This window comes from Protobothrops mucrosquamatus, unplaced genomic scaffold (genome assembly GCF_001527695.2).
Source record: "Protobothrops mucrosquamatus isolate PMUCROS unplaced genomic scaffold, P.Mucros_1.0 scaffold108, whole genome shotgun sequence".
In the NCBI taxonomy this organism is placed as follows: Eukaryota; Metazoa; Chordata; class Lepidosauria; order Squamata; family Viperidae; genus Protobothrops; species Protobothrops mucrosquamatus.
Window position 1 is genome coordinate 571605 of NW_015386480.1, and position 24384 is coordinate 595988.

At 42.9% G+C, this 24384-nt stretch overlaps 1 protein-coding gene across 1 annotated transcript in view; it reads left to right on the plus strand.

Moving 5' to 3' along the window:
* The window catches only part of OPHN1 (oligophrenin 1), a 145370-nt gene that overhangs the window by 66530 nt on the left and 54456 nt on the right, over nt 1-24384 (plus strand). Inside the window, exons 2-9 of the mRNA XM_029283481.1 lie at nt 3782-3881; nt 6132-6193; nt 9052-9123; nt 14603-14704; nt 15891-16001; nt 16990-17094; nt 18266-18395; nt 21850-21950. Of these exons, the coding sequence (XP_029139314.1) occupies nt 3782-3881; nt 6132-6193; nt 9052-9123; nt 14603-14704; nt 15891-16001; nt 16990-17094; nt 18266-18395; nt 21850-21950 (783 nt within the window). The remainder of the gene's footprint in view (nt 1-3781; nt 3882-6131; nt 6194-9051; nt 9124-14602; nt 14705-15890; nt 16002-16989; nt 17095-18265; nt 18396-21849; nt 21951-24384) is intronic.

Below are 24384 nucleotides of genomic sequence, written 5' to 3' on the forward strand. Positions count from 1 at the left end.
CTCTGAGAGAGAGAGAGAGAGAGAGACACACACACACACACACACACACACACACACACACACACACACTTTTACTTAGTGGGGAAGAGGACTGGCAGACCAAAGGCAGGAGAGAGCCAGCCCAATAAGAATGTGTGTCAGCTTGTCGGAGAACAGCGTGAGGCCAGCTGGCCAGGTGAGCAGAAGATCAGAGAGAGGGAGAGGGGGGAGAGGAGAGAGAGGGAGAGGAAAGAGAGAGAAAGAGAGAGGGATGGAGAGAAAGAGAGGGAGAGGAAAGAGGGAGGGAAAGAGAAAGGGAGAGAGAAAGAGAGAGAGGGAGAGGGAGAGGAAAGAGAGTGTGAGAGAGAAAATATAAATATATGTTGTCCTTACTGGACTTTTAGTAAAGAACATTTAATGAAATATTTTGATTTTTTTAAATTAAGAGATGAGGTATGGGGATAATTATGCTGTATTTAAAGATGGTAGATAAGCTACTAAAATTGTTTTCACCTGTTGGGATGAAGGAGAAAGGTTTTTCCCCCCCTCTTTCTCCGGCATAAAAATTTGTTTTCTTTGTAGCAGTTCATTGATTTCATAAATGCAACACACTATAGTTTTTTTATACATAGCATAAGGGTAAAAAAAAAGGATATATGCAGTGTTATCTTCATTTTAGATGTCAAAAGGGTTTTGTGGCTCCCAATGTTTTTTTTTTTTTTTCTGTGAGAAACGGGTCCAAGTGGCTCTTTGAGTGTTTAAGGCTGCTGACCCCTGGGTTAGACTGATCCTTTCTCACCAGTTTGATCTCAAAGCTGAAATTAATCCGGGAGAACTGCCTGACAGCCATGGCTCCTCTCTCCATCCCAACTCCCCTCCTTCTCCCCTCAGCCGCCCTGAGTCCTCCGGGAGAAGGGCGGGGTATAAATTTAATAAAATAAAATAAAAATAAAATAAATAGGAAGCGCCCTTTCTTTAGGCTCAGGTTGTTGGAGAGGATGGGAATCCTCCCATCAGAAGCATGGAAGGGTTATGGGCTGCTATTTCTAATATTACTTCAAGAAGGACAAGAAGCCAAAAGGTTATCCGCTGGCATGTTTTTGGCCCCATCTTGCCAAAAAATGGTGCTATCATGCTTTTGACTCCTACAACTCTGCAGGAAATTTTGGGTGCAGAAGCTGCAAACATTCTTCATGCATTCTAGTGAAGCATGAGAGTGAAAAGCAAAGTACCTCCTTCTCAGTGGTTTGATCCATGTCAAGCCCTCTTATGAAAAGAAGAGTCTACAAGGGTTCTAGCAGCACAGAGAGTCTGAGGAAGTAAACAAGAGTAAAAAGCTGGCCCAACCCAGTTCTCCCTGCATTGTCATTGGCATTGCCGGCCTCTCCTTGTGCTATGATCAGACTTATTAAACTTGGAGGATGGCCCAGTCTTCTCCTGAACCTTGGAAAAACCATCGGTTGTCTGAAGGTTCAGAAAATAAGATGAAAAAACCTCCACCTTCTAGTTGGGCTCCCTGGAGAGCTGCTGCTCTCTCTTGTGTCAAGCAGAGCAAGCAAAAGGAGGAGGCAGAAGCTTGTTGGCGACAGTCTGAGGATGAGTTGGGTGGCTGTTGTCTGATTAAGAGCACTAATGTGGCTTTTGGCTTCCGCATGTCTTCTCTCTGACCTGGCTAATTTTAGAGTTGTTGTTGTTCCTCTTCAGAGCAGCTCATCTGGGCCTCTCCAGCTCCTCCTGGACACACCCTTGTCCAGTTCCTAGATGCTTTCTGCTGAAGACACTGCAAATTAGATTCTATTTAAGCTCAGAAAAGCCATCTTTGTACGCCAGAGAATATGGCAATTGGCCATGGGAAGAGACTTGGTGTGGCGAAAGAACTGACATGAAGCTGGGACTGGGTGGGGGTGGAGATGAATGAACATCCAGACCTCGAGCCCTTGTTTTCTTGGAAATTGTGTCTTTGTGTTGCCAGTCCCTGAATCACAGCTCCACCTACCTCAAAATGTAGATGTATGGTTAAAATAAGGAAGGGGTGAGGAGGGTGGAAAGAGTAAATGATACACAGATAGTGTCATTCACACTGCGCTTTATTTCCTCCCTTAAGTCCTTCTTTTTCCTAATATGTTCTTGATCCTTGCCCTTAATACTTCTCCTGGCTATGAAGGATCTTGCTCAAGGTCCTTTTATTTCTCCTTTCTCATGGATCCTTCACTCACCTGACTGCAAATAGTCAGAGGTTTATTGGACTAGAGAACATCCGATTCCTCACTGGTTCCAGTGTAGGGCCTGGTTTATCTGCAGCTCATCCCTCTGGCCCTCTGATTCTTCATAGTTTGGTTGCCTTCAAAAGAGGCTGAAGAGCATAAACTACTTTTCTTCGGATTCTGCCCCATGTGCCCAGCATGGCAATCAAAATTAGAGTTTTTTTCCTGAGGATTTTGCTGCCTGCCCTTGAAGTCAGTACATATGCCACCATATGAGACCCTGGAAAGTGTTCAGAGAAGAGCAGCAAAGATTATAAAGGTCCCTTCCAGCTCTATGACTCGATATTCTTATGTGTACCGCTTTGAGTTGTTTATATAAAATAATAAAGGTCTGATATAAATAAAATAAATACTAATAAATAATAAGAAAATGGCTTGAAAATCTGATCACCGAACATGAACATGAAGAGGGAAGGTTAAAGGTTAGTGATAAAGCCATACTGAAAAAAATGTGGTTTCAAATAGAAGTATAATTTATATACAACTATCTGTACCCGGCCACGCGTTGCTGTGGCTCAGTCTGGTTAGCGTGTGTTGCTTTTACGTCCAACAGATGGCCCTGTTTTTCAAAAAAAGCATGTTTTTACCTGTCACAGGTGTGACATCTATATAATAGTAGGTATATAAAAACATGCACGTATTTGAATGCAACGTTGTGTCAAAATTTCAAAGCAATCGGTGAAGAACTTTCGGAGATTTAAGATTTTGAACAAACGAACATTTACATTTTTATTTATATAGATAAAAACCAATAAGGTGCAATATCTCCAGTTAAGATATCCAAGGTGGAAAAAGACCGGCTCTCTGAGGGCTCAGCAGCTGGCTTTGCTGGAGAACAGTTTTGCAAATCCATGCAGTCATCAGATGAAGAAAAAAAATTCAGAACAGTCCTGCCGATGTTTTCTTTCTTTCTTTCTTTCTTTCTTTCTTTCTTTCTTTCTTTCTTTCTTTCTTTCTTTCCTTCCTTCCTTCCTTCCTTCCTTCCTTCCTTCCTTCCTTCCTTCCTTCCTTCCTTCCTTCCTCAAAGTCCTCTACATGTTTATTTTAAAACTGGTGAAGGCAGTTTAATAGCCATGGAGAGCAGTGTGTTGGTAAACATTTACTGTGGTGCCTCCCTCTGATTCCGGGTTACGTTACAGATTTTTTTCATTAAAAAAATATTGAGAAGCTGCCATGCTGTAAAATAGAGTGCCAGCTTTCAACATAAGATTTATTTCCAAGAATGTCTGTTGGCCCCAAAGGCATTTTTGGCAGACAGCAATCAGGAGTTGCATCCAGGGCTTTCTGTGGAAGTTGCAGAGCCCAGCCGGGGTCGTGGGTGGGGCTGGGAACAAAGGGGGAGGAGCCAAGATGATGCAGGCAAGCCAGCTGCAGGGGGCAGTTGCCTTTTTGTAAATGGGGTGTTTGGGGGAACGGAGGGTGCTGACCGTTGCATTCAAAACTCCTCGGGGGCCAAAGTTCAAAATCAGTGTTCTGCTTCAGCTATGAGGTCTCTCTTCTTATATACTCATGTTTGAAACTCTCCTGTTTAAACTTTCTCAGATTATTCCTTGGCTGTCCAGAAATTCTCCCTGACACTCCAGTCCTTTCAGTTTGACTTCATAGGGGACACGCTGACTGATGATGAAATCAACATTGGTAAGTGCTTTTCTGGCCAGCTGCCTTTCTTCCTTGTCAGGGTTGGGTGCTAGAAGTCCATTTAATGTCCTGCTTGAGTAATACAATTCTTGGTTGTAATTCAGTTTAGAATATCTTGCATAAAACCTATCCAGCATACTTAACTGCCTCTCCATAACTGCCATGTTAGCCCTCTTGTAATGGGCAGCTCAGTACTTGAAACAGTAAAAAAACACCTCAGATCCAGAGCAGGAGCCGTGTATTAGGTCAGCCGAAGTCTCATTGAAAAGTGCAAGTTGTGAAGTTTAAAAATTCAAATTATGTCTGGCCTTGTTGATATACGCGGGAGGGTCCCATTCCTGGAAATACACATTCCAGATATTGCTGGGTTCCCCATGCTGCTGTGCAATACATGGATCCCTTGGGCAGGGCAGAACAAGACATAATGTCTTGTACATAACGTCTTGTTTTCCCCGGCCAAGGGATCCATGTATTGCACAGCAGCATGGGGAACCCAGCAATATCTGGAATGTGTATTTCCAGGAATGGGACCCTCCTGCATTCGGTTTCTTCTTTCCAGCATGACTTGGGAGGCCCTTCACCCGTTGCAACTTTCTTCTCTTGAAAAAAGTGTGTTCATGCTCCCATTCCTCTTTTTTAGAAAAAGCAGCTGTATGATTTTCTGTCCTGATCAGAAGTTGGGCTTCTACTTATTTCCATGGCAAGAAAATAATCTGGAGTACCTCTTTTAAGAATGCTTTTCTAAAGAGTGTGTTCACTATTTGCATTTCTTAGCCGATAAACAGCCCAGCTGTATGACCTGAATCAGTGATTGTACCTTGCCTCTTGATATTTGAGATGGATGCATTGATAGATGGAAGCAAACGTTAGATCAGTTCTTTTATTGCAGTATATAGAAATTATTTGTAAAACCGTATAGAATTTATATTTTGGGGAAGACGGTGTGAGCAGCCAGGGCAGCCGCAAAGTGAAGACCTTGAGTGTCAGAAAGCAGCAGGGCCCGGGCTGCCCTCCAGCCGTCTCGGATGAGCGTTGGACACCCCGAGGATAAGACAGAAAAACCGAAGGAGGGGAAAATTTGGATAAATTTTCAGCATAAATATCAAACAGATGATTCCATATTATCCTATAGGTATAATGGTTATGAGAAAAGGGAAGAACTCACGAGCGTTATACTGGGGCAGGAAAGATCAATCCTCTTGTGCACTTTTGAATTAAAGCAAAAAGCAGAGGCAAAAGTTGTATGTGGTTTGATTTGAGGCAGTTATGAAATTAGCATGTGGAAATGCTTCAGCTGTTTTGGACATGGAAGACTTGGGGCACCCCTCATTTGCTCAGAAGATTTCTTGGAGAGATTCTCCTGGTTACCGCCTAATAATCTCTTCTGACACATTGATATGATGATCCACCAAGAAAGCTACACATTCAGGGTATTAACCCACTATGAGGATGCTAAAGGCAAGATGGGGGAAATAGGAAGTACTTTATATTCCCATCTCTTAGAGCAGACATGTCAAACACAAGGCCCGGAGGCCAGATGCGGCCCGCGAAGTGGTTTCATGTGGCCCGCGAAGCCATCCTGGAAACAGTGAGGGAACGGGCCCTGCTGTCTTGGCCCTGGCCCAGGCCAGCTAGCAGCCAATGTACAATTTTGTGGTGGCCATCTTGGACTTGCCCTGGTGGACCATGCCTTGGCACTTGCCCCGGTCCCACCCCCTTCTGCCAGAGACCCTCAGATTTGCCCCACTCCTGCCCGGGCCCCCAGAGGCACCCTTGATGCGAATGATGTAGAACTGGCCACGCCCACCCAGTAGGCCACACCCACTCTATCCATGCCCACCCAGTAGGCTGTACCCACTCTGGCCACGCCCCCCCGGCCCCCCCAGGGCAACCGCAATGCTGATGCAGCCCTCAGTAAAATTGAGTTTGACACTCCTGTCTTAGAGTCAGTCTTTGTTTGCATCCCACCTTTATTAGTTTTACAAATAACTCAAGGCTACAGACATATCCCATAACCGTCCTCCTCTTCTTATTTTTCCCACAGCAACAATCCTGTGAGGTGGGTTGGGCTGAGAGAGTGACTGGCCCAAAGGCACCCAGCTGGCTTTCATAGCTAAGGCGGGACTTGAACGCACAGCCTCCTGCTTTCTAGTCTGGCGCTTAACCATTATACCAAATGGCCACTCTGTTAATCTCTCAATTCATTAATTCCTCAGTTAATGTTTTCTCATTATTTTCTCTCCTTTTCAGCTGAGTCCTTTAAGGAATTTGCTGAGTTGCTCCAAGAGGTGGAACTTGAGCGGTCCATGATGGTAATAAGGACGTTTCCCTTTCCTCCTTAGTCTGGGGTGGGCTGAGGATTCAGTAGGGCGGGATGGAGCCCCATCATTGCATGACCCAAAGCATGGCTGGCTTGGGCCCAGCAAGTTGGGAGCTGTCAATCTTGGCTTATGATTTAATCTACTCTGAACCTATGCAGTTTTGGTTTATTTGACCAACTAAAACCATAACTTAGTAGTTATAACTTAATAGTTAACTTAATTGTTAAAACTAGAAACAAAAATTAAAATAAGCAAGAAAATGGTAAGAGAACAACTATCCGACCTTGATGAATATAAATCACTGGGGCATGACAGATTACATCCCAGAATTCTGAAGAAGCTGGCAGGTGTTATCTCAGAACCATTGCACCATATCTTTCATAAATCCTGGAGCACCAGGGAAGTACCTGAGAATTGGAAAAGGGCTGATGTGGTTTCCATCTTCATGAAAGGGGGGGGAAAAGACCCAGGAAATTACAGACCAATCAGTTTAACATCAATACCTGGGAAGATCATAGAAAAGATAATAAAAAAACAGATCTGCAAACAACTAGAAAGTTATAACAAAGTTATAACTAGTAGCCAGCACGGGTTTGTTAAAAACAGATCATGCCAAACCAATCTTATTTCATTTTTTGATAAAGTGACTAAATTAGTAGACCAGCAAAATGCTGTGGATATAGTATACTTAGACTTCAGTAAGGCATTCAACAAAGTAGACTGCAGCCTGCTGCTTAGTAAGCTAGAAAAAGGTGGGATAGACAACATCACCACCACATGGATCTGTAGCAGGCTGGCAAACTGTACTCAACAAGTAGTCCTCAATGGTACTACATCCACGTGGAGAGAAGTAAGCAGTGGGGTGGGTATCACAAGGCTCCGTCTTAGGCCCAGTACTCTTCAATATCTTCATAAATGACCTAGGTGGGGGAATAGAAGGGGAACTCAAATTTGCAGATGACATTAAACTAGGCCCTATCCAACAAAATGAGTTTTAATGTGGAGAAAAGTAAAGTTTTATATTTAGGCAGGAACAATCTGTATAACTACAGATTAGGTGAGACCTGGCTCAAAAACAGCAACTGTGAGAGGGACCTTGGAGTCCTAGTGGATGACCACTAGGTCAGATGACACCAAGCTGGCAGGAATAGCCAACACTCCAGAAGACAGGCTTAAGATACAGAAGGATCTGGACAGACTTGAACACTGAGCGCTATCTAACAAAATGAAATTCAATGGTGAAAAAAGCAAGGTTCTACATTTAGGCAAGAAAAACCAAATGCACAGGTATAGTATAGGGAGTACGTTGCTCAATAGTAGTAACTGTGAGAGGGACTTCGGAGTCCTAGTGGACAATCACTTAAATATGAGCCAGCAGTGTGCTGCAGCTGCCAAAAAGGCCAACACAGTGCTAGGCTGCATTAACAGAGGGATAGAATCAAGATCACGTGAAGTATTAATACCACTTTACAATGCCTTGGTAAGGCCACACTTGTAATACTGCATCCAGTTTTGGTCACCACGATGTAAAAAAGATGTTGAGACTCTAGAAAGAATATAGAGAAGAGCAACAAAGATGATTAGGGGACTGGAGGCTAAAGCATATAAGGAACGGTTGCTGGAATTGGGTACAGTATGTCTAGTTTAATACAGAGAAGGACGAGGGGGGACATGATAGCAGTGTTCCAATATCTCAGGGGCTGCCACAAAGAAGAGGGAGTCAAGCTATTCTCCAAGGCTCCTGAAGGCAGGACAAGAAGCAACGGGTGGAAACTAAGCAAGGAGAGAAGCAACCTAGAACTAAGGAGAAACTTCCTGACAGTTAGAACAATTAACCAGTGGAACAACCTGCCTCCTGAAGTGGTGAATGCTCCAACACTGGACGTTTTAAAGAAGAGACTGGACAGCCATTTGTCCGAAATGGTATAGGTTCTCCTGCCTGAGCAGGGGGCTGGACTAGATGATCTCCAAGGTCCCTTCCAGCATTCTATTCTATTCTGTTCTGTTCTATTTTCATGATCCATGTTTGCTGTCTAAACCCAGCCAAATTAAGATTAGCAATAGCTAGAATAATGCAACTTCTAACCTACTGCCCTTGCAGAATTCCCTGCCAGAAAGGAGTCAGTACAGATCTACCCCATTTTAACAAGCTACCTTCTTTCTGTAAGTTTTCTGGGATTCTGTGTATTTCACTTCTAATTATTGGATTCCTTAATTAAAACATCTTAGTTACTGTGGGTATTTCTTGAGGAGTTTTTAAATCAAACAGTTGCATTTCTGGTGCACGCTAAATATGCCCATTTCCCTTACAAAGCTGTATGTCCCTTTTCTTTCAGGTTTTTCCACTCTTCTTTCACTTCAATTCAATTCAGGGCACAACACTTTGAAAAAACTCCCTTCCAGGGAACCTGATCAGTCCAGGATCTTGCAGGTTCTCAGGAGAGGTTTGATAAGTTGTAGAACTCTTGGCAACTGATGTTTCCAAACTGTTGAAGCAGGGAGGTTTCCTGAAAGCACACATTACATTACACAAACCCTATTGCACCATATCATGATTTCTGTTATGCTTTTCCACGCTTAGCTTTTAATTATGGTTTCTTGAAAAGGCCAATGTGACTGGTCTCACATTACACACTAATCCAGAAGAAGACTTAGTTTTATGTGAGAACCTGGCCAAACTGTGCTCATGTGAACTCATGTCAGGGCCCTAAGGTCCTTCTTCCTTAGTTCTGCAGACTCTCAAATGAGTTACTACAAAATTAGTTCTGGAGCACAGTTGAAGACCAAATCATGCAGATTTAAAGGGTTCAGTGTTGCCTATTTATTATTTCGCTACATTTTCCCCACAGGTGCAAAATGCCAGTAATTTGTTGATCAAGCCTCTGGAAAAATTTCGTAAGGAGCAAATTGGATTCACCAAAGTAAGTTTTGGGTCTTTTGCCCCCATTTTATTTGTAACATAACTGTATTAAGATGGGGCTGATGTGATTCTTTTGTGTGATTCTCAATACTCATTCAAAATATGTCTAGCCAGTTCCTAAAAAGAAATAAATTGCAGAGTAGTGTCTTGGATAGCTACATTTATTAATAGTTACGGTATGTATTTTTATAATTTTAAAAATTATGATGATGTTATAACTTTGCTCTTTCTATATTGTGAGCCATATGCAGGTCCTGTGTGAAGACTGAATATTGTAAAAATAGCTGAATAAATGCTAATATCTTTGCATTTACCTTCTGGGAAGTCACAGAACTAACCTTCACATTTGGTTATTTGTTAAATGCCACTTTTTACTTTGTTGAGAGTGAGTTTCTCATTTTAAGGAGCTCCTTGGAGGTGAGGGATCTTTTCCACTTCCAGCCTCTCCCGTTTGGGCCAGCTTGACCCACGGACACTTGCAGAGGCGGATCCCCTTCCTAGAACCCAGACAAGCAGCTCAGCTTTGCTGGATTTCGGGGTGAGAAAGAAGTACGAAGGCCTCCTTCTCTCTCTTGGGGTACCGTATTGTTTATTCCTTTTTAGTTTGGGGGCCACTGCAGAGTGGCATGGCATGACTCCTGCAGTGTCTAGAAAAACGGGAGAGATGGTGATGGAAAGGGGCAGCAGCAGTCTGTAAATAGGCGGACGGGGGAGATGACTGGAAAGGGGGGAATGAAGCAAAACTTAGTTCCAAGAATTTGAGCAATGCAGTCCAGAAGATTCCTTTTTTTTTTTTACCAGAATTAAACATGGCCATAAATAAGATCTTTTTGTGAACATTTTACAAACGACATTTTAAAAATTATTGATAGTTCCATTCTTGGCGCAGCAAAATGCTTTCCAAAGCTCCATAATAATTAATTGACCTGGATGTGGTGGAGCTCCTAGTGGTTTCTCAAAGTTTCTCCCTCCTTCATTGCTACTCAGAACACTGCTCGATTTTGGAAGAAAATAAATGTGGGAACAGTCTGGCCAAAGAATGGCTTTGAGGGGGTGTTCCATTTAAAATGAATTCTACATCTCTCTCCCTGAAGAATATCTGTTTGGGTTAAATCAAACCCAAACATACTTTTTACTAAAAATAATTGTGATTGAATTTCCCCAGTGTGTAAAAAAATTGTGTTGGAGGTAAGTAAAATAACCTTCCTAGTTAATGATTCCTCTGGCTGACCCCGGCACATGCTGCGTGCCCCCTTTTCTGAACCGAATTCTCCCTCCTTTATGGTACCGGGTCCATTCCTTTGGGGGTTTTTTTTTGGGGGGGGAGATTTTCTATATAAGGCCCCCTTTTTAGTAGGACAGTCCTTGGCATTGAAGGCAGCCTGCTTCTCTTGTGGTCCAACGCTTGGGGAGGGGGGTGGTTAGCTCAGCAGTTTCCTGTGGTCAGCTGGCGTGGGTGATTCAGGAATGCTGCATTTTTAAAAAGAGGATCTGATTTGCAGAATTTATCTATTTAATCATATGGCATAGGTTAAAATCCCCAGGTTAAGAATGTCAGACTTAAGAACAACCTCTAGATGCAAATGGCATTTTCCTTCCTTCACCCAACAAACTGCTGAAAAATGCTTTCAGACGTGCATTTTTAATATTCAGCTGGTTTTCATCAGTTTCGTTCAAGGAAAGGCAACACAGAGCAATAGGCAGCCCACTTACAAATACAAGTTCCACCTAAAGTCCAAATTCGGGCTAAAGGCAGAGTTAGGAATGGAACTCATCCTGAAGCAAAGACCGGCCTCTACGCCCTTCCACCACCAGCCCCGGAGGTTTGGCTCGTGGTCGAAAGGTCGAGAAAGAGTGAAGAACATCTGTGTTTGTTCCCTTCTAAACTTGTGAATCAGCGTCATGGGTATCGTTATAGTGTTCTTCCTATAGGGACTCCTGATAGTTATTCAAAAAATGTGAAGAAGTCTGGTAGCATCTTTTCTGACTAACAAAAGTCATACGCTTTTGTGAGCAATAGCTCATGTCATCAGAGGTATCGTTGGCAATATTGTTTTAAATTCAGTGTCCGTCTGAGGAAATGCACTCACAAAAGCTTTTAATGAAACATTTTGGCATGAACAGATGAACATATTACACATATTTGCTATGTGATTATGGCAAGCATAACCTGTAGCAGAAAAAGTATTTTATTTCAAGGAGTGATGAGAAACCTCTGGGACGTTTTGGGACACCGACAGCGTTTTAATCACGAGAGTTATGTGTGATAATGACACTCATTTTTCTTTGGAAAAACTTTTACTATGAAAATTGGTGGTAAATTGCTAAGTTTGTACCAAAGCTGAGATCATGACTTTACATCAGCTGTGTCTATGCCTTTTTATTTGATGGAATCCATGTCAGAATTAAAACATGTACAGTGAGGGAAAAATTATTTGATCCCTGCTGATTTTGTACGTTTACCCACTGACAAAGAAATGATTAGTCTATAATTTTAATGGTAGGTTTATTGTAACAGAGAGAGACAGAATAACAACAAAAATATCCAGAAAAATGCATTTCAAAAAAGTTATCAATTGATTTGCATTTTAATGAGTGAAAGAAGTATTTGACCCCTTTGCAAAACATGACTTAGTACTTGGTGGCAAAACGCTTGTTGGCAATCACAGAGGTCAGACGTTGCTTGTAGTTGGCCACCAGGTTTGCACACATCTCAGGATGATTTTGTCCCACTCCTCTTTGCAGATCCTCTCCAAGTCATGAAGGTTTCGAGGCTGACGTTTGGCAGCTCGAACCTGCAGCTCCCTCCACAGATTTTCTATGGGATTAAGGTCTGGAGATTAGCTAGGCCACTCCAGGACCTTAATGTGCTTCTTCTTGAGCCACTCCTTTGTTGCCTTGGCCGTGTGTTGTGGGTCATTGTCATGCTGGAATACCCATCCATGACCTATTTTCAATGCCCTGGCTGAGGGAAGGAGGTTCTCACCCAAGATTTGACGGTACATGGTCCCGTCCATTGTCCCATTGATATGGTGAGGTTGTCCTGTCCCCTTAGCAGAAAAACATCCTCAAAGCATAATGTTTCCACTTCCATGTTTGATGGTGAGGATGATGTTCTTGGGGTCACAGGCAGCATTCCTCCTCCTCCTAACACGGCGAGTTGAGTTGATGCCAAAGAGCTCGATTTTGATCTCATCTGACCACAACACTTTCACCCAGTTCTTCTCTGAATCATTCAGATGTTCACTGGCAAACTTCAGATGGGCCTGTACATGTGCTTTCTTGAGCAGAGGGACCTTGCAGGTGCTGCAGGATTTCAGTCCTTCACGGCGTAGTGTGTTACAGTTGTTTTCTTGGTGACTATGGTCCCAGCTGCCTTGAGACCATTGACAAGCTACTCCTGTGTAGTTTTGGGCTGATTCCTCATCATTCTCATGATCATTGAAACTCCACGAGGTGAGATCTTGCATGGAGCCCCAGACTGAGGGAGATTGACAGTTATTTTGTGTTTCTTCCATTTGCGAATAATCGCACCAACTGTTCTCACCTTCTCACCAAGCTGCTTGGCAATAGTCTTGTAGCCCATTCCAGTCTTGTGTAGGTCTACAGTCTTGTCCCTGACATCCTTGGTCTCGGCCATGGTGGAGAGTTTGGAATCTAATTGATTGATTGCTTCTGTGGACAGGTGTCTTTTATACAGGTAACAAACTGAGATTAGGAGCACTCCCTTTAAGAGGGTGCCCCTAATCTCAGCTCATTACCTGTATAAAAGACACTTGGGAGCTAGAAATTTTGCTGATTGATAGGGGATCAAATACTTATTTCATTCATTAAAATGCAAATCAATTAATAACTTTTTTGAAATGCGTTTTTTCTGGATTTTTTTGTTGTTATTCTGTCAGTGGGCAAACATACAAAACCAGCAGGGGATCAAATAATTTTTTTCCTCACTGTAATGTATTTTTATTAAAATCTCAAAAATAGTTTTCAAGAGGATATTTCTGGAATATTTCAAGCATGGACTAAAGAAATAAATTCTGAAAAGTTCCATCAGTGGATTTATGACCTTAAAAATGGTAAAATGGTGTCTACAGATTTAAGATTCCGGTTGATTCATCAAAAAACTATATTTAGGGTGGATTGGAGTCCATGAAGAATGTATTTGAAAGGATGGATATCAGATTTTCTATGCTGGAGATATAAAAAATGGCAGGTTCCTTGACCCACATGAATATGGTTGTATGATCAGTTGGCATCTTTTTGGGATAGCATATTCATGTATAGAAGCAGATTTGTAGGAAAATCTTTATGTTAACATAATGTTATATACCAAAGCTTTGGAATTTGATTGTTTATCAGGACTTACGATTGTATTGAGCATAGGGATGGCAAGAGGGATCATATTGAGAAATTGGTAATGTGATATTCCAGATGTCACGGAATGGTTATTGGAAATGTGTAATGGATCTGTTGTCAACGCTGCTAACATGGGATGTTCTTGCTTTGACAACAGATGGAAATGTAGCCATCTTTTCTCTTTTGCTTTTAGAGTTAGATGATGCTGGGAGGGGGGATGTGGATGAGAGTCCGGTTAGTCATAACAATAATAACTCAGCTGTGGGAATCAAGGTTCGAATAAAAGATTCTTTAAGGTAAACAATGCCTCGAAGTTCTTTTGAAGAGTTTCATCTGTCAGAACCATGACATCTGTTTTGGAAAAGGCAGTATTTTCTACAGTTATATTATTTGTTACTATGGCAGAAATGTAATGAAATCTTAGAATAATATTCTGTTCGTTCACAGTAGTGAATTCATTAGTAAATGTTGTTTACCAGTCTTCTGCTTCCTATGCCACAACTGTAACCACTACACCAAACTGGGTCTCATATCATAATCTGTAAAGTCTATAAACTATAGTTTTAATAATAAAAGAAAGTACAATTCATACAGTAAAGTCTAAGGGTTTAAGAGTTTGTTTGTGGTTAATAATCTGTATAATTTTGTTGTTAATCTGCTATTCTATCATTTTAATTCTTATTCCTGGACTGAATGCAATTTAACGTTTTGCACTGGGTCTGTGTTAAAGATAAATTGTTTTTTGGCACAGCAGAATAAACAAAGGTGAGATACAGAAGATGGGCATTCAGCTCCGACGTGATCATGAACATTCTGGGCAAATCCTAGGAAAAATTAATCTGAGAATCCTCCACTCACAGCGCTCATTAGCTAAGTTCAAGCATAGTTGTAAGTGTGTGTGTGTAAACCAAAACCCTGTTACATTTTGTGTTTGAGGAAGCATTCCCCAGCCAGAAATGGGATTATATGAAAATAATATTAGCAAAGTTCTTGAGCAAAATCAGAACAATCTTCCTTCCTCTCTGGGCATCTAGGTTTTAATGGGTCGAATGAATTCTGCTTTTGGCTCTTCATTTGTGCTCAGTGGATCCCAGCAGAAACTTGTCCAAATTCTCTCTCCATAGGAAAGGAAGAAAAAGTTTGAGAAGGATGGGGAGAAGTTTTACTCCATGTTGGACCGCCACTTGCATTTATCTTCCAAGAAAAAGGAATCTCAACTGCAAGAGGTAAAGGGCAGGCTGATGGTTGGGTGGGTGGTTGGAGAACTTTGTTTGAGAGAAAGGCATCTTCATGTAGCTGAGCAGGTCAAGGCACCTGTCTGTGATTTATTTATGTCCTACCATTTCTTCAGGAAATCTAGACACTGGCATCGCTCTGCATTATTCCCGTGGTTCTTGTTCCTTTTCTGCCTGCCAGCAAGTTTTTCCCCACCACCGAGTTCTCACATCAGTGCATCAGGTCCGCTGACTTTGCTGCCTCGCACTCCCTGCCCCCCAGGCAAACGGATTAGCATTCAGGTTATCAATCAAGGCTTGACAGTTACCTGTTTGAACTGATATACCAGGCCATAATCCTACAGCTATTGCACCAATTACATCTGCTTATCTCAACACTTCTCTGGCAAGCAAAAACATTCTGGACTTTTTATCACTAATGGCAGGCCAAAAACGAACAGGAGCCATCTCTGCAACAACTTTGTCAGTTAAATTGGTCTGAGAAAGCAGTGGCTGGACCTAAATCAGCTAGTGAGTTTTGCTGGCTAAAAGTGGACTAAGCTTGGATTTTGCTAGTCTTAGCCCAGCACCTCCCCCCTGGCCTGGCTTCCACATTGCATGAGCAATGCCGAGAGCTGGACCCAATTTGTAAATGAGTTTGGAGAGCCAGTTTGGTCTGGTGGTTAAGGCTCCAGGCTAGAAAGTGGGAAGTGGTGAATTCAAATCCCACCTTAGCCATGAAAGCCAGCTGGATGACCTTAGGCCTGTCACTCTCTCAGCCCAACCCACCTCACAGGGTTGTTGTGGGGAAAATAGGAGGAAGATATGTCGGATATGTTCGTCGCCTTGAGTTTTTTGTAAATGTAATAAAAGTGATTCCACTGGCAAAATTGTGTGTTCAGTAATAGAGAGAATTAGTTGAACTTTTTATTCACTTTCCCCCTATTTGTTATGTAAAAATTGTTGATTTCGGTTGCTTCAATTTGCACGCTTTTCAAATAGGAATTCTGGCTAGTATAGCTAATACAGTTTGTTCTTGGGAAACAATTCAAAAACACATGGTGTTTTCTGTTCTGGGATACATTCCTCTCTCTTTCTACTTTTACAAATAGTGTTCAGCTGCTCATGGATTTATAGCTCTCTTAAATGCAGCAGAAGGATTGTGTAGTATTTCTTTTCTTTCTTTTTTTCTGTTCAGGCTGATTTGCTGGTTGATAAAGAGCGACACATTTTTTTTGAATCTTCCCTGGAATACGTGTATCAAATCCAAGAAGTGCAGGAGAGCAAGAAATTCAGTATTGTGGAGCCTGTAAGTCTGGTCCCAGTTTAAAGGGAAAAGAGATTCTTTAATTCATAGACTGGCTGCTAAGGGCAGTCCTTGACTTAGGACTGTAATGGAATCTGCCAGTTATGGCAATAAGTTGTGGCAGTTGTGAAGCAGGTCAACACGTGACCGACTAGATTTCACAACCTTTTTAAAGTTGTGTCAGAACTTCAGAACTGGGTAGTTAAGTACCTTTTGGGCGGTCATTAAGTGGCTGGTCATAAGTTGAAGACTGCCTGTACTCTTTGTTGTAAGCCTTTACAATTGTTTGTTTCAGAAATGCATTTATTCTTAAAGAGAAAGGAAAGAAAAGGTGAAAAAAGTAAATAAAAATTTTCAGGAAGGTGAAATCTTGGAAGGTGAAAATTTTGCATTTTCTTTTTCTTTTCTTTTATTTTGCTGTAAGTGGAACTCTTGGTTGTAAAGTGATCAAAAGTAGGAAACTGAAATGTGCACATGTTTTACACAGAAATAAATAGTTCCATCCCATTTAGTAGTGGTAGAAAATTGGCCCAGTTCCATTCTTTATAAACTTTATAAACTTAAGTTTGCATAAAAAATGATTATCTGTGCCATCTAATTCCCAAAGTTGCAAAAGAGGGCTCAAAAGCCATATCTACCAACACTGTTATATTCAAACGTTGACTTAGAGAAAATATATAATACATTATGCAGAATTAAAGGCAAAAACCTATTTCACACAATTGTAGATGCACAAAGGTTGAGGCCTTGGTGAGGGAGAGTAGGTGAACCTGAACTGCTTGTGTTTCCTGATCAGGTGTGAACATGGTCAGAATCTCTCCATTGTCAGAGATTCCAACATTGCTTGGCCAATGTTGAAATCAGTTCTAATTTGTTGCAAAGTCGTTTGGCAGCATGTTCCTCCTCCAGAGGTCCAGTTCCATTTTTGGCGTGGTCCATGGCTTTTGCCTGTACAATTTTTAAAATATTCTTATCATTCTTCCCTGCACAGGTGTTGGCTTTTCTTCATAGCCTCTTCACTTACAACAACCTGACTGTGGAGCTCACACAAGATTTCCTTCCATACAAGCAACAGCTTCAGCTCAGTTTGCAAAATGTAAGCGAATTTCCAATATTCCTAGTGTCTTCCCACTTCTTTTTAATTGGAGAAGCAGCATTTCTTAGTGACACTCTTATTCTCGCCACTGACTTTTAGGCTGGACCTGCACGTTTTAACTCACTTTTTTTTAAATACAAGGAATGTTTAGAGAGCACCTGGTCCTGTTTTCAACCTTTTTTTAACCCGAGACGGGAACATCTGAGAAGCCCTGCCTGTGGCCTCGATTGATCCATGGGGCCTGATGAATTTGTCTGCCAAAACTGCTCTGGGGTCTCCCTCAGATATTCTGGGCCTTCCCTAAAGAAGGTGGGGCAGCCAAGGAGTGCCTCGGACAGTCTCTTGGTCAGCCAAGGACACCAGGCCTACACTGGCAGGGATCCCAGCTGCAGCACTTACCTTCCCTGGAAGAGGGAAAATAGGAATCACAGTGCCCCTCCCAAGTGCTGAGCTGGACCTGTTCCTCCACTTCTCCAACCTGGGGAAGGGAGAAATGGCTGTCCAGAAAAGAATCTGGTTGTCCTGATTCTGTGCCTCTTCCTCCATAGGAAGCTGGTGGGTGTCCAGACAAGGGACTTCTGGAGAGGGGCAGACATGCCATACCTCAAGTTCTTGCCCAGCCCAGTGGGAGAGACCCTGGTTTCAGAACAGCTTTGAGCCTATGATCCAGGCTCTGTCCTCTTTCCCCAGGTTCCAGAGAAGGGCAAATCAAATACATTGAGCCTCTTTGGATAAATATTCTTCCCGGATGTGCAGAGGTTGTGTTTTGTTTTGTACTTGGGGAAAAAAAAAACACCCTCCCTGTACAGGCAGGATGTAAAAGTATACTTGGTTGTTTAAAATATTTAAAAATTATCCCTTTGGCTAAACGTTTGGTAAGACACTGTGATTATCATCAATTTATGTTAAAGCTCCAGGATGGAAAGTCGACTCTTCCACTGTTCTCTGTGGAGGCATGTTCTCAAAGCAGCCCTACTGATCTTAGGATGTTTTACGCACCTTCACTTTGTAGAGGTGGCTCTAGAAAGCATCCTCTGCTTAAAATGATTGCTAGGTTGGCCCATGAAGATTAGCCTTCTTCTCTGGCTCTTTCATGGAAGACCACTGAAGTATTCCGTTGGCCATTTGCTTCCCAAATGTGAATTGAGTCTTTTCTCCCATTGCTCAATAGACAAGGAATCATTTCAGCAGCACTCGTGAAGAGTTGGAAGACCTCAAGAAAAGAATGAAAGAAGCCCCACTGACCTGCAAATTACCTGGCAAATCGACTATTGAGGGATACCTCTATTCACAAGAAAAATGTAAGAGGCAGAGTTCCTTTCTTATTTTAAACGGGGTTCCTACAGAGTGGAACCCCGAAAGTTCTGGAATGAAAATAAGAGAAGAGTCACTCCTTGTGACTGTGGCTAAAATAGGCCTTTGATTGAAGAACTTGGAAATAAGTGAACTCTGCTCTCCTTGCAGTCAACTGAAGGTCCCCAGGCCCGGTGATCTCATCAAAATGCACCTTTTTATCAAGCCTAAAACTAATTGAAATAAAATGAGGATGGAAGATTGGGGGGACTGGGGGCTGGGAGGGCAAAACAATTCAAAAATGAACCTGGGAGGTTGGAGCCTTGACTGGCCCGGTTCAAACCCTCATGGTGATGTTACCACCCAGCTGTGCCCAGCTCTTGGCCAGGACTCTTCCCGCCTTCCGCTCTTGCCAGGGTTTAAGCCCGGCTCCCTCCCTCTTCTGTCCAAATAGAGGGAGATCTCTTGCACCACTGATGGGGACTTAGCCAGAATCCTCACTATTGCTTTCAAAACATTTTTACCAAGGATACAGGAAAATGAGGAAAAATTAAAATGGAATCGTTTTCTGCTTCCCTGTGTTACAGATAGTCCTCAGCTTAGGACCACAATGACGACCAGAGCTTTTGTTGCGAAGCAGTTTGGTCATTAAGTGAGACATCATGTGACCATGCCCAATTTTATGACCTTTTCCCTACTTCCCCCGCTGATTGTGCTCAGCAGAAGGGAAGATGGCAAGTGGCAGTCACGTGAGCCCAGGAGGGTGCAATTGTCATATGCGGTCACTAAATGAATAATTGTAATCGTAAATCGTAAATCGTAAATAATTGTAAGTCGAGGACTGTCTGTATTTCCCCAGGCTAAACTCCCTCCACTTGGGATCTCCGCTGCAAAGTGGGGGGCTCATGGGGGGGGGTTTCAAGCCCTTCTCCCCTGAAGCCCTGGGGAGCCGCCTTTCCCAGGCAGCCTCCCCACGAGTGCAGCCCAGCCCTGGCCAAAGGAAGGGGCTGTGCGAGACCACAGAGAAAAGTGGCACCTTCAAGAAGAGGGGCTTCACTCTGGTGAAAGCTTTTGGGTTGGGTTGCCCATCCTCAGTTCTCCAGTTTCTCACAATATTTCTCCTGCACAATGTCGCCTCACTGGCATAACTTGGCTAGAATCTAACTGATATTTACTCTGCTGCTTGCCATATTTCTCAGATATTCCAGCAGTTCCTCACATCTTCTGAATTCTTCTTGTTATTATTATCAGATTTTTATCCCACCTGTATTTGTGTATGTGTAAAGTGTCAACTCAAGATGACAAACATACCTAATACTCCTGCCACCTATTCCACCACCACCACAACCCCGGGAGGTGGGTTGGGCCAAGAGAGAGTGATCGGCCCACTTACACAGCCCACTTCCCTGCCATCTCTACTGTACAGAATTTCAATATAGGACACATTGAAATGGAGGGTTATCATCTGTCTACTGAGATCCTTTGGCATATCAGTTCAAGGTTACATTTGGAGGCCTTTTGGAAGGCTTTCTGGTTTCTCCATCTCTATCATCAATGTCGGTACTCTTTTTGTCTCTGAATTTCTTTCTTAAGAACCTACTGGGAGCATTGTCTTTCTTGGCTCTGGCTCCTCTTTTTGTAATTCCCCTGTTTTGTTCCCGAGTATGATGAATAAGGCACTAGTAAACTAGGTAGGGGGTTCCTCTGTATATGCTACCTGTATGATACTAATTAAGGGAATGCACTCCATTTTTTCTTGATTCTCCAGAATCAAGGGCAGAGGCTAGTTCTCTTGAGCGCTGTGAAGCCCAAAGAGGAACTGAGAAGCTGCAGGGTCTTTCTAACATCTGGGTCTGGCCTTCTTTCGGGGAGAAATCGTTATTACCAAAGCGAATTATGGGATCCTGCCCTAAAGACCGCTTTTAACCAGCACTTGAGGTATCGCAGCCTCATGCTAGTCCCTGCAGAAACCGGAGTGGTGGGAAAGAACATTTGCACACCTGAAGGCCCACAGGACACCCTTGCGGGAATGCAAGGTAAATAATTGCCTCACGGGATCTGAGGCATTCTTGGGCTTCTTCAGCCAAGTGCTGATCACCCTGGAATCCCCCTGAGAGACCCTTGAAAGCAGCTCTGCTCATCCGAGAGATGCCACTTTACAGCAAGGCCATTAATAGAAGTCTCTGCTGTGTATTGGAAAAACTCAGGACAAACAAAGCTTAAAACGCTTATCTGTGTGCTGTATATGGCTGCAATCATCCTTGCAAAAAGCGTTCCCAGGTTCATAGCAACTCTGTTCCTTTTTGAAGAAATACACTCTTCCTGTATTTACTTTTCTCCCTTCTCTCTCCCCCACCCCACTCCTAGTTTCCTATAGAACCATAAAGCTGGGAAGTACTTCAGCCTGTCCCACCATTTGACAGATCTCATTTTCTGGAAGCTCTTCCTGATTTCTTATCTGGATCTATTTCCTTACATTTCAGCTTCTGGCCTTGCCCTTTGGGGCAACAGAAAACAAGTGTCTTTCCTTCCTACAACTTTAGGTTTTTGCAGGCTGCTATTTTTTCTCCCCTCAATCGTCTCTTTTGTAAGCTGAACTTCCATTAAACTTCCTCCCTGGGCAATTCCGTTCCTAGGTCATTTAGCCCTCTTCTGAGATATTCCAATTGGTCTTTTCCTTTTTAGATTGTGATGTGTGGAATTGGGTGCCCTGCTCCACATGGGCCATGACCAAGGCAGAATAGAGAGTGAAAATCATTTTCCACGATTTGGGCTCTACCACCTTGCTAATTCAGAGTAGTATTTACTGCTTGGTGGCTTCACTACTTTGTTGGTTAATGTTCACACTGTGATGTCTTGGAAGACCTGGATCATTTGCAGGTGCATCATTGTCCAGCCAGGACTCCCCCATTCTACACCTGTGCCTTATCCTTTTTTTCCCTCCTAAGATGCAGGACTTTGACATTGTCCCTGTTAAATGTCAACTCCTGTCCTGGTCATTAATAAAAATGTCGAGCAGCACTGGGCCCTTTACCCCAAGCTGAATGGAGCCATTCACAAGCATTCTTTAGACATGCTCATCCTACTATGGGATTGTCTAAGAGTGACATCATCTAAACCAGTTTTTCCATTCTGTTAATGAGGATATCATGAGTTTTAATCAGTGAAAGCAGATGCTTTACAGTTAGTTAAATTCAACCTTGTAACCAGAATGGAAATCAAAGAGCCGAGTCAAGTTCTTACAAATATTGAATTGAGAAAAATTGGCCAGGGCCAGTACATCACAGCTAGCCTGTGGCATTGTTCTTTCTTCTACAGATGTCCGCCTGCCATTTGTCTTTTCTTTAGTGCTGGAGACCCAGGCACAGGTAGCATTTGAGATGGTTGTATTGGATATTGCACGTTTCTGAATGTGGAGAGTGGGGTGTCTCAGATATTAATTCATCTCTTGACTTGATGTAGGGGCACTGGGAATCTCCTGGGTCAAATACTACTGCCAGTATGAGAAGGAAACAAAGATGTTAAGAATGACACCCATGGAGCAGAAACCAGGAGCAAAACAAGTGAGTAGCTTCTTGCGTCAATGGTAGGAAACCAGGCAGAACCTCTGCACCCCTTTAATAGCCCTTAACGAACGCTGAGCTCAAACTGCAACTTGTGGGTTCTCCTTCCTCTGTAACTTTCTGGTCTCCAGTTGAGATGTATTTGATTTTGTTTGTTTGTTTGTAATCTTCATAAAGGGATGTAATTTTAGAGTGTTTAGAGGCAAAACCATGCAGGCTGGCGATTATAAGAGCTACGAGACATTAGATTGGGGACGCCTCTTCTTAACAGAATGGAAATTATTTGACATGTCAGATTTGCATTGTGTCATCTGCCAGTCTCTCAGAAGAATCATAAACAGAACAACTGATCTTCTAATGCTCAAGATCAGCATCAACTCTCTGGACAAGAGAAAACCTTTGGGCATTTCCCCAAGACATCTATCCAAAGGATTCTTAAGCTGATGACATGGTCTTGGATCATACCAAAACTTTTATCTTGCTAAACTTTAGCTCAGTGAAGCGTCTTTTATTGTTCCTCCAAAATGCTCTTTTATCAAGCAAAAAGTAGACCTTTATAAACTTTTTCTCAGTGTGGTCTTTCTTAAAGGGGCAGTATTTCTATTATTAACTATCCTTTAATATAGGCAAAATTTTGCATGTCTAACCCAAGACTTCTCTTTACTTGAAATTCTCTATTTGCATCTTTATCAATGAAATTTGAAAAAAATCTTTCTACTGGAATGATAGGAAGCTTCTTTTCACCTGGTTACATTGTCAGCAAGGGAAGGAATAGAAAGCTCTTGAAAATGCTCTCCTCCTGCCAAAGAGAGATTCTGGTGTTCTTCCTGGGGAGGTTTGAGCCTCTCCTTTGGATTTCTCTGCATTGCCCATTTCAACTGATCTTCATTCTTTGGGATGGCAGAGACGGAGCGGCTGCGGATTGTCTCTCCAGTGTGCTGGGCCCCCCTGGCTTCCCCTGCATCCCTGTCTGAAGGGGTCCCATGCAGGAAGTTCCCTTCTGAGCTCTTCCCGTCAGACAGAGTGGGAAGAGTGGCAGACCGAGAATGCTACAGACCAGGACATACATTGCCACAAGAGAAACAGGATGTTGGCTACCACTTAACTAAATAAGGGGATGGTGCCTTATCAACTTTTTCTTCTCTTTTGAAAGAAATTTCAAAAGCAAATTCTCATCAAATTGAATGAGACCTACTTGAAAGAAATGCAAAATAATAAGTATTTTTGTATGGGGAGAAAATGTTTAATCCTCTCCACACTGAGTTGCCAACAAATTGCAACTTAGGTAGTGGGTAGGCTTTTATTCCCTTTCATTTATATAGCTGCCCCTCTTGCAAATGCAACTCTGGATGGTGCATATAGTATTAAAAATCCAAAAACTACAAACGTAAAAACAAATAACAATAACACAATAGTGATATTATGGTGCCTGAAGACATTCTAAGCCAATTCAGAATAAGAAAAATCCCATCAGCAGGATCAGCCAACTTCTGACCCCCTGGTGGCTCCATGGAATGAATGTGTGGGAATTCCCCCTGCTGAATAAAACTGGTGAGCTCCTCCCACTTGGAGGGAGTCTGCCGGCTCTCGGCTGAGAATCCATTCAATCCATTCCATATTATCTTTGACCAGGTAAAGCCCAGCTTCGTTTTGCTGACTTATCCAGGTAGACCAGGACTGAGTTCTGGCTTATCCACATGGCTGTGCAAACACAAGGCATCAATCCTCAGAGGTCCTTTGCTTGTGCATGCAGCTCCTGGGTCCAGCCCTCCAGTGTGGACAGGTGGTGTGTTCTACACAGTTGGCAGCTGTGAATGAGCCCATGGCTCACCCAGAAGAAGCTGTAGGCCTCCCAGTTCAAGCCACTGTCCTCTTGGAAGGGAGAAGGAAAAGGACTGCAAAGGACCTCCTTCTCCTGCCACTTTCCATCTCATACCTCTTCCCCACATTGGGATCTTGGTGCATTTCTGCTACTAGGATTAGGGCTTTTGGAAGGAGAGCAGCAAGGTGGTGTCAGGAGATTTATCACCATCATTGCCAGAATCCAGGGCCACCAGACATCCTCCGCCCACTTGGTCCCATCCAGGCCTTCCTTTCCCCTCTTACATACAGTTTTGCAGATCCACTTGATATTACTCACACCTAAAAAAGAAATGGAAGGAACTCACTTGAACTGCAGAATAACCCTCCTAGCCCAGCAGCCAACAAAGTGAAGGCTGGCTGCTGCCCCGAGCTTCCTCCTCCATTCTCCATCTCTCAGGGGCCATCCTTCCTTCTGTGCCGCTGCATTTTGTCCCCTTTCACATCCCACTCCCTGCAGTTGGGCCTGGGTGGGGCACTTTCTCAGAATCTACCAAGCTTCCCAGCAACCCACCCCACCCCAGTCATGGAGGCTCCCCAGCGGCCTCAGTGCCGAAGTGCAAGCAGAACTGAG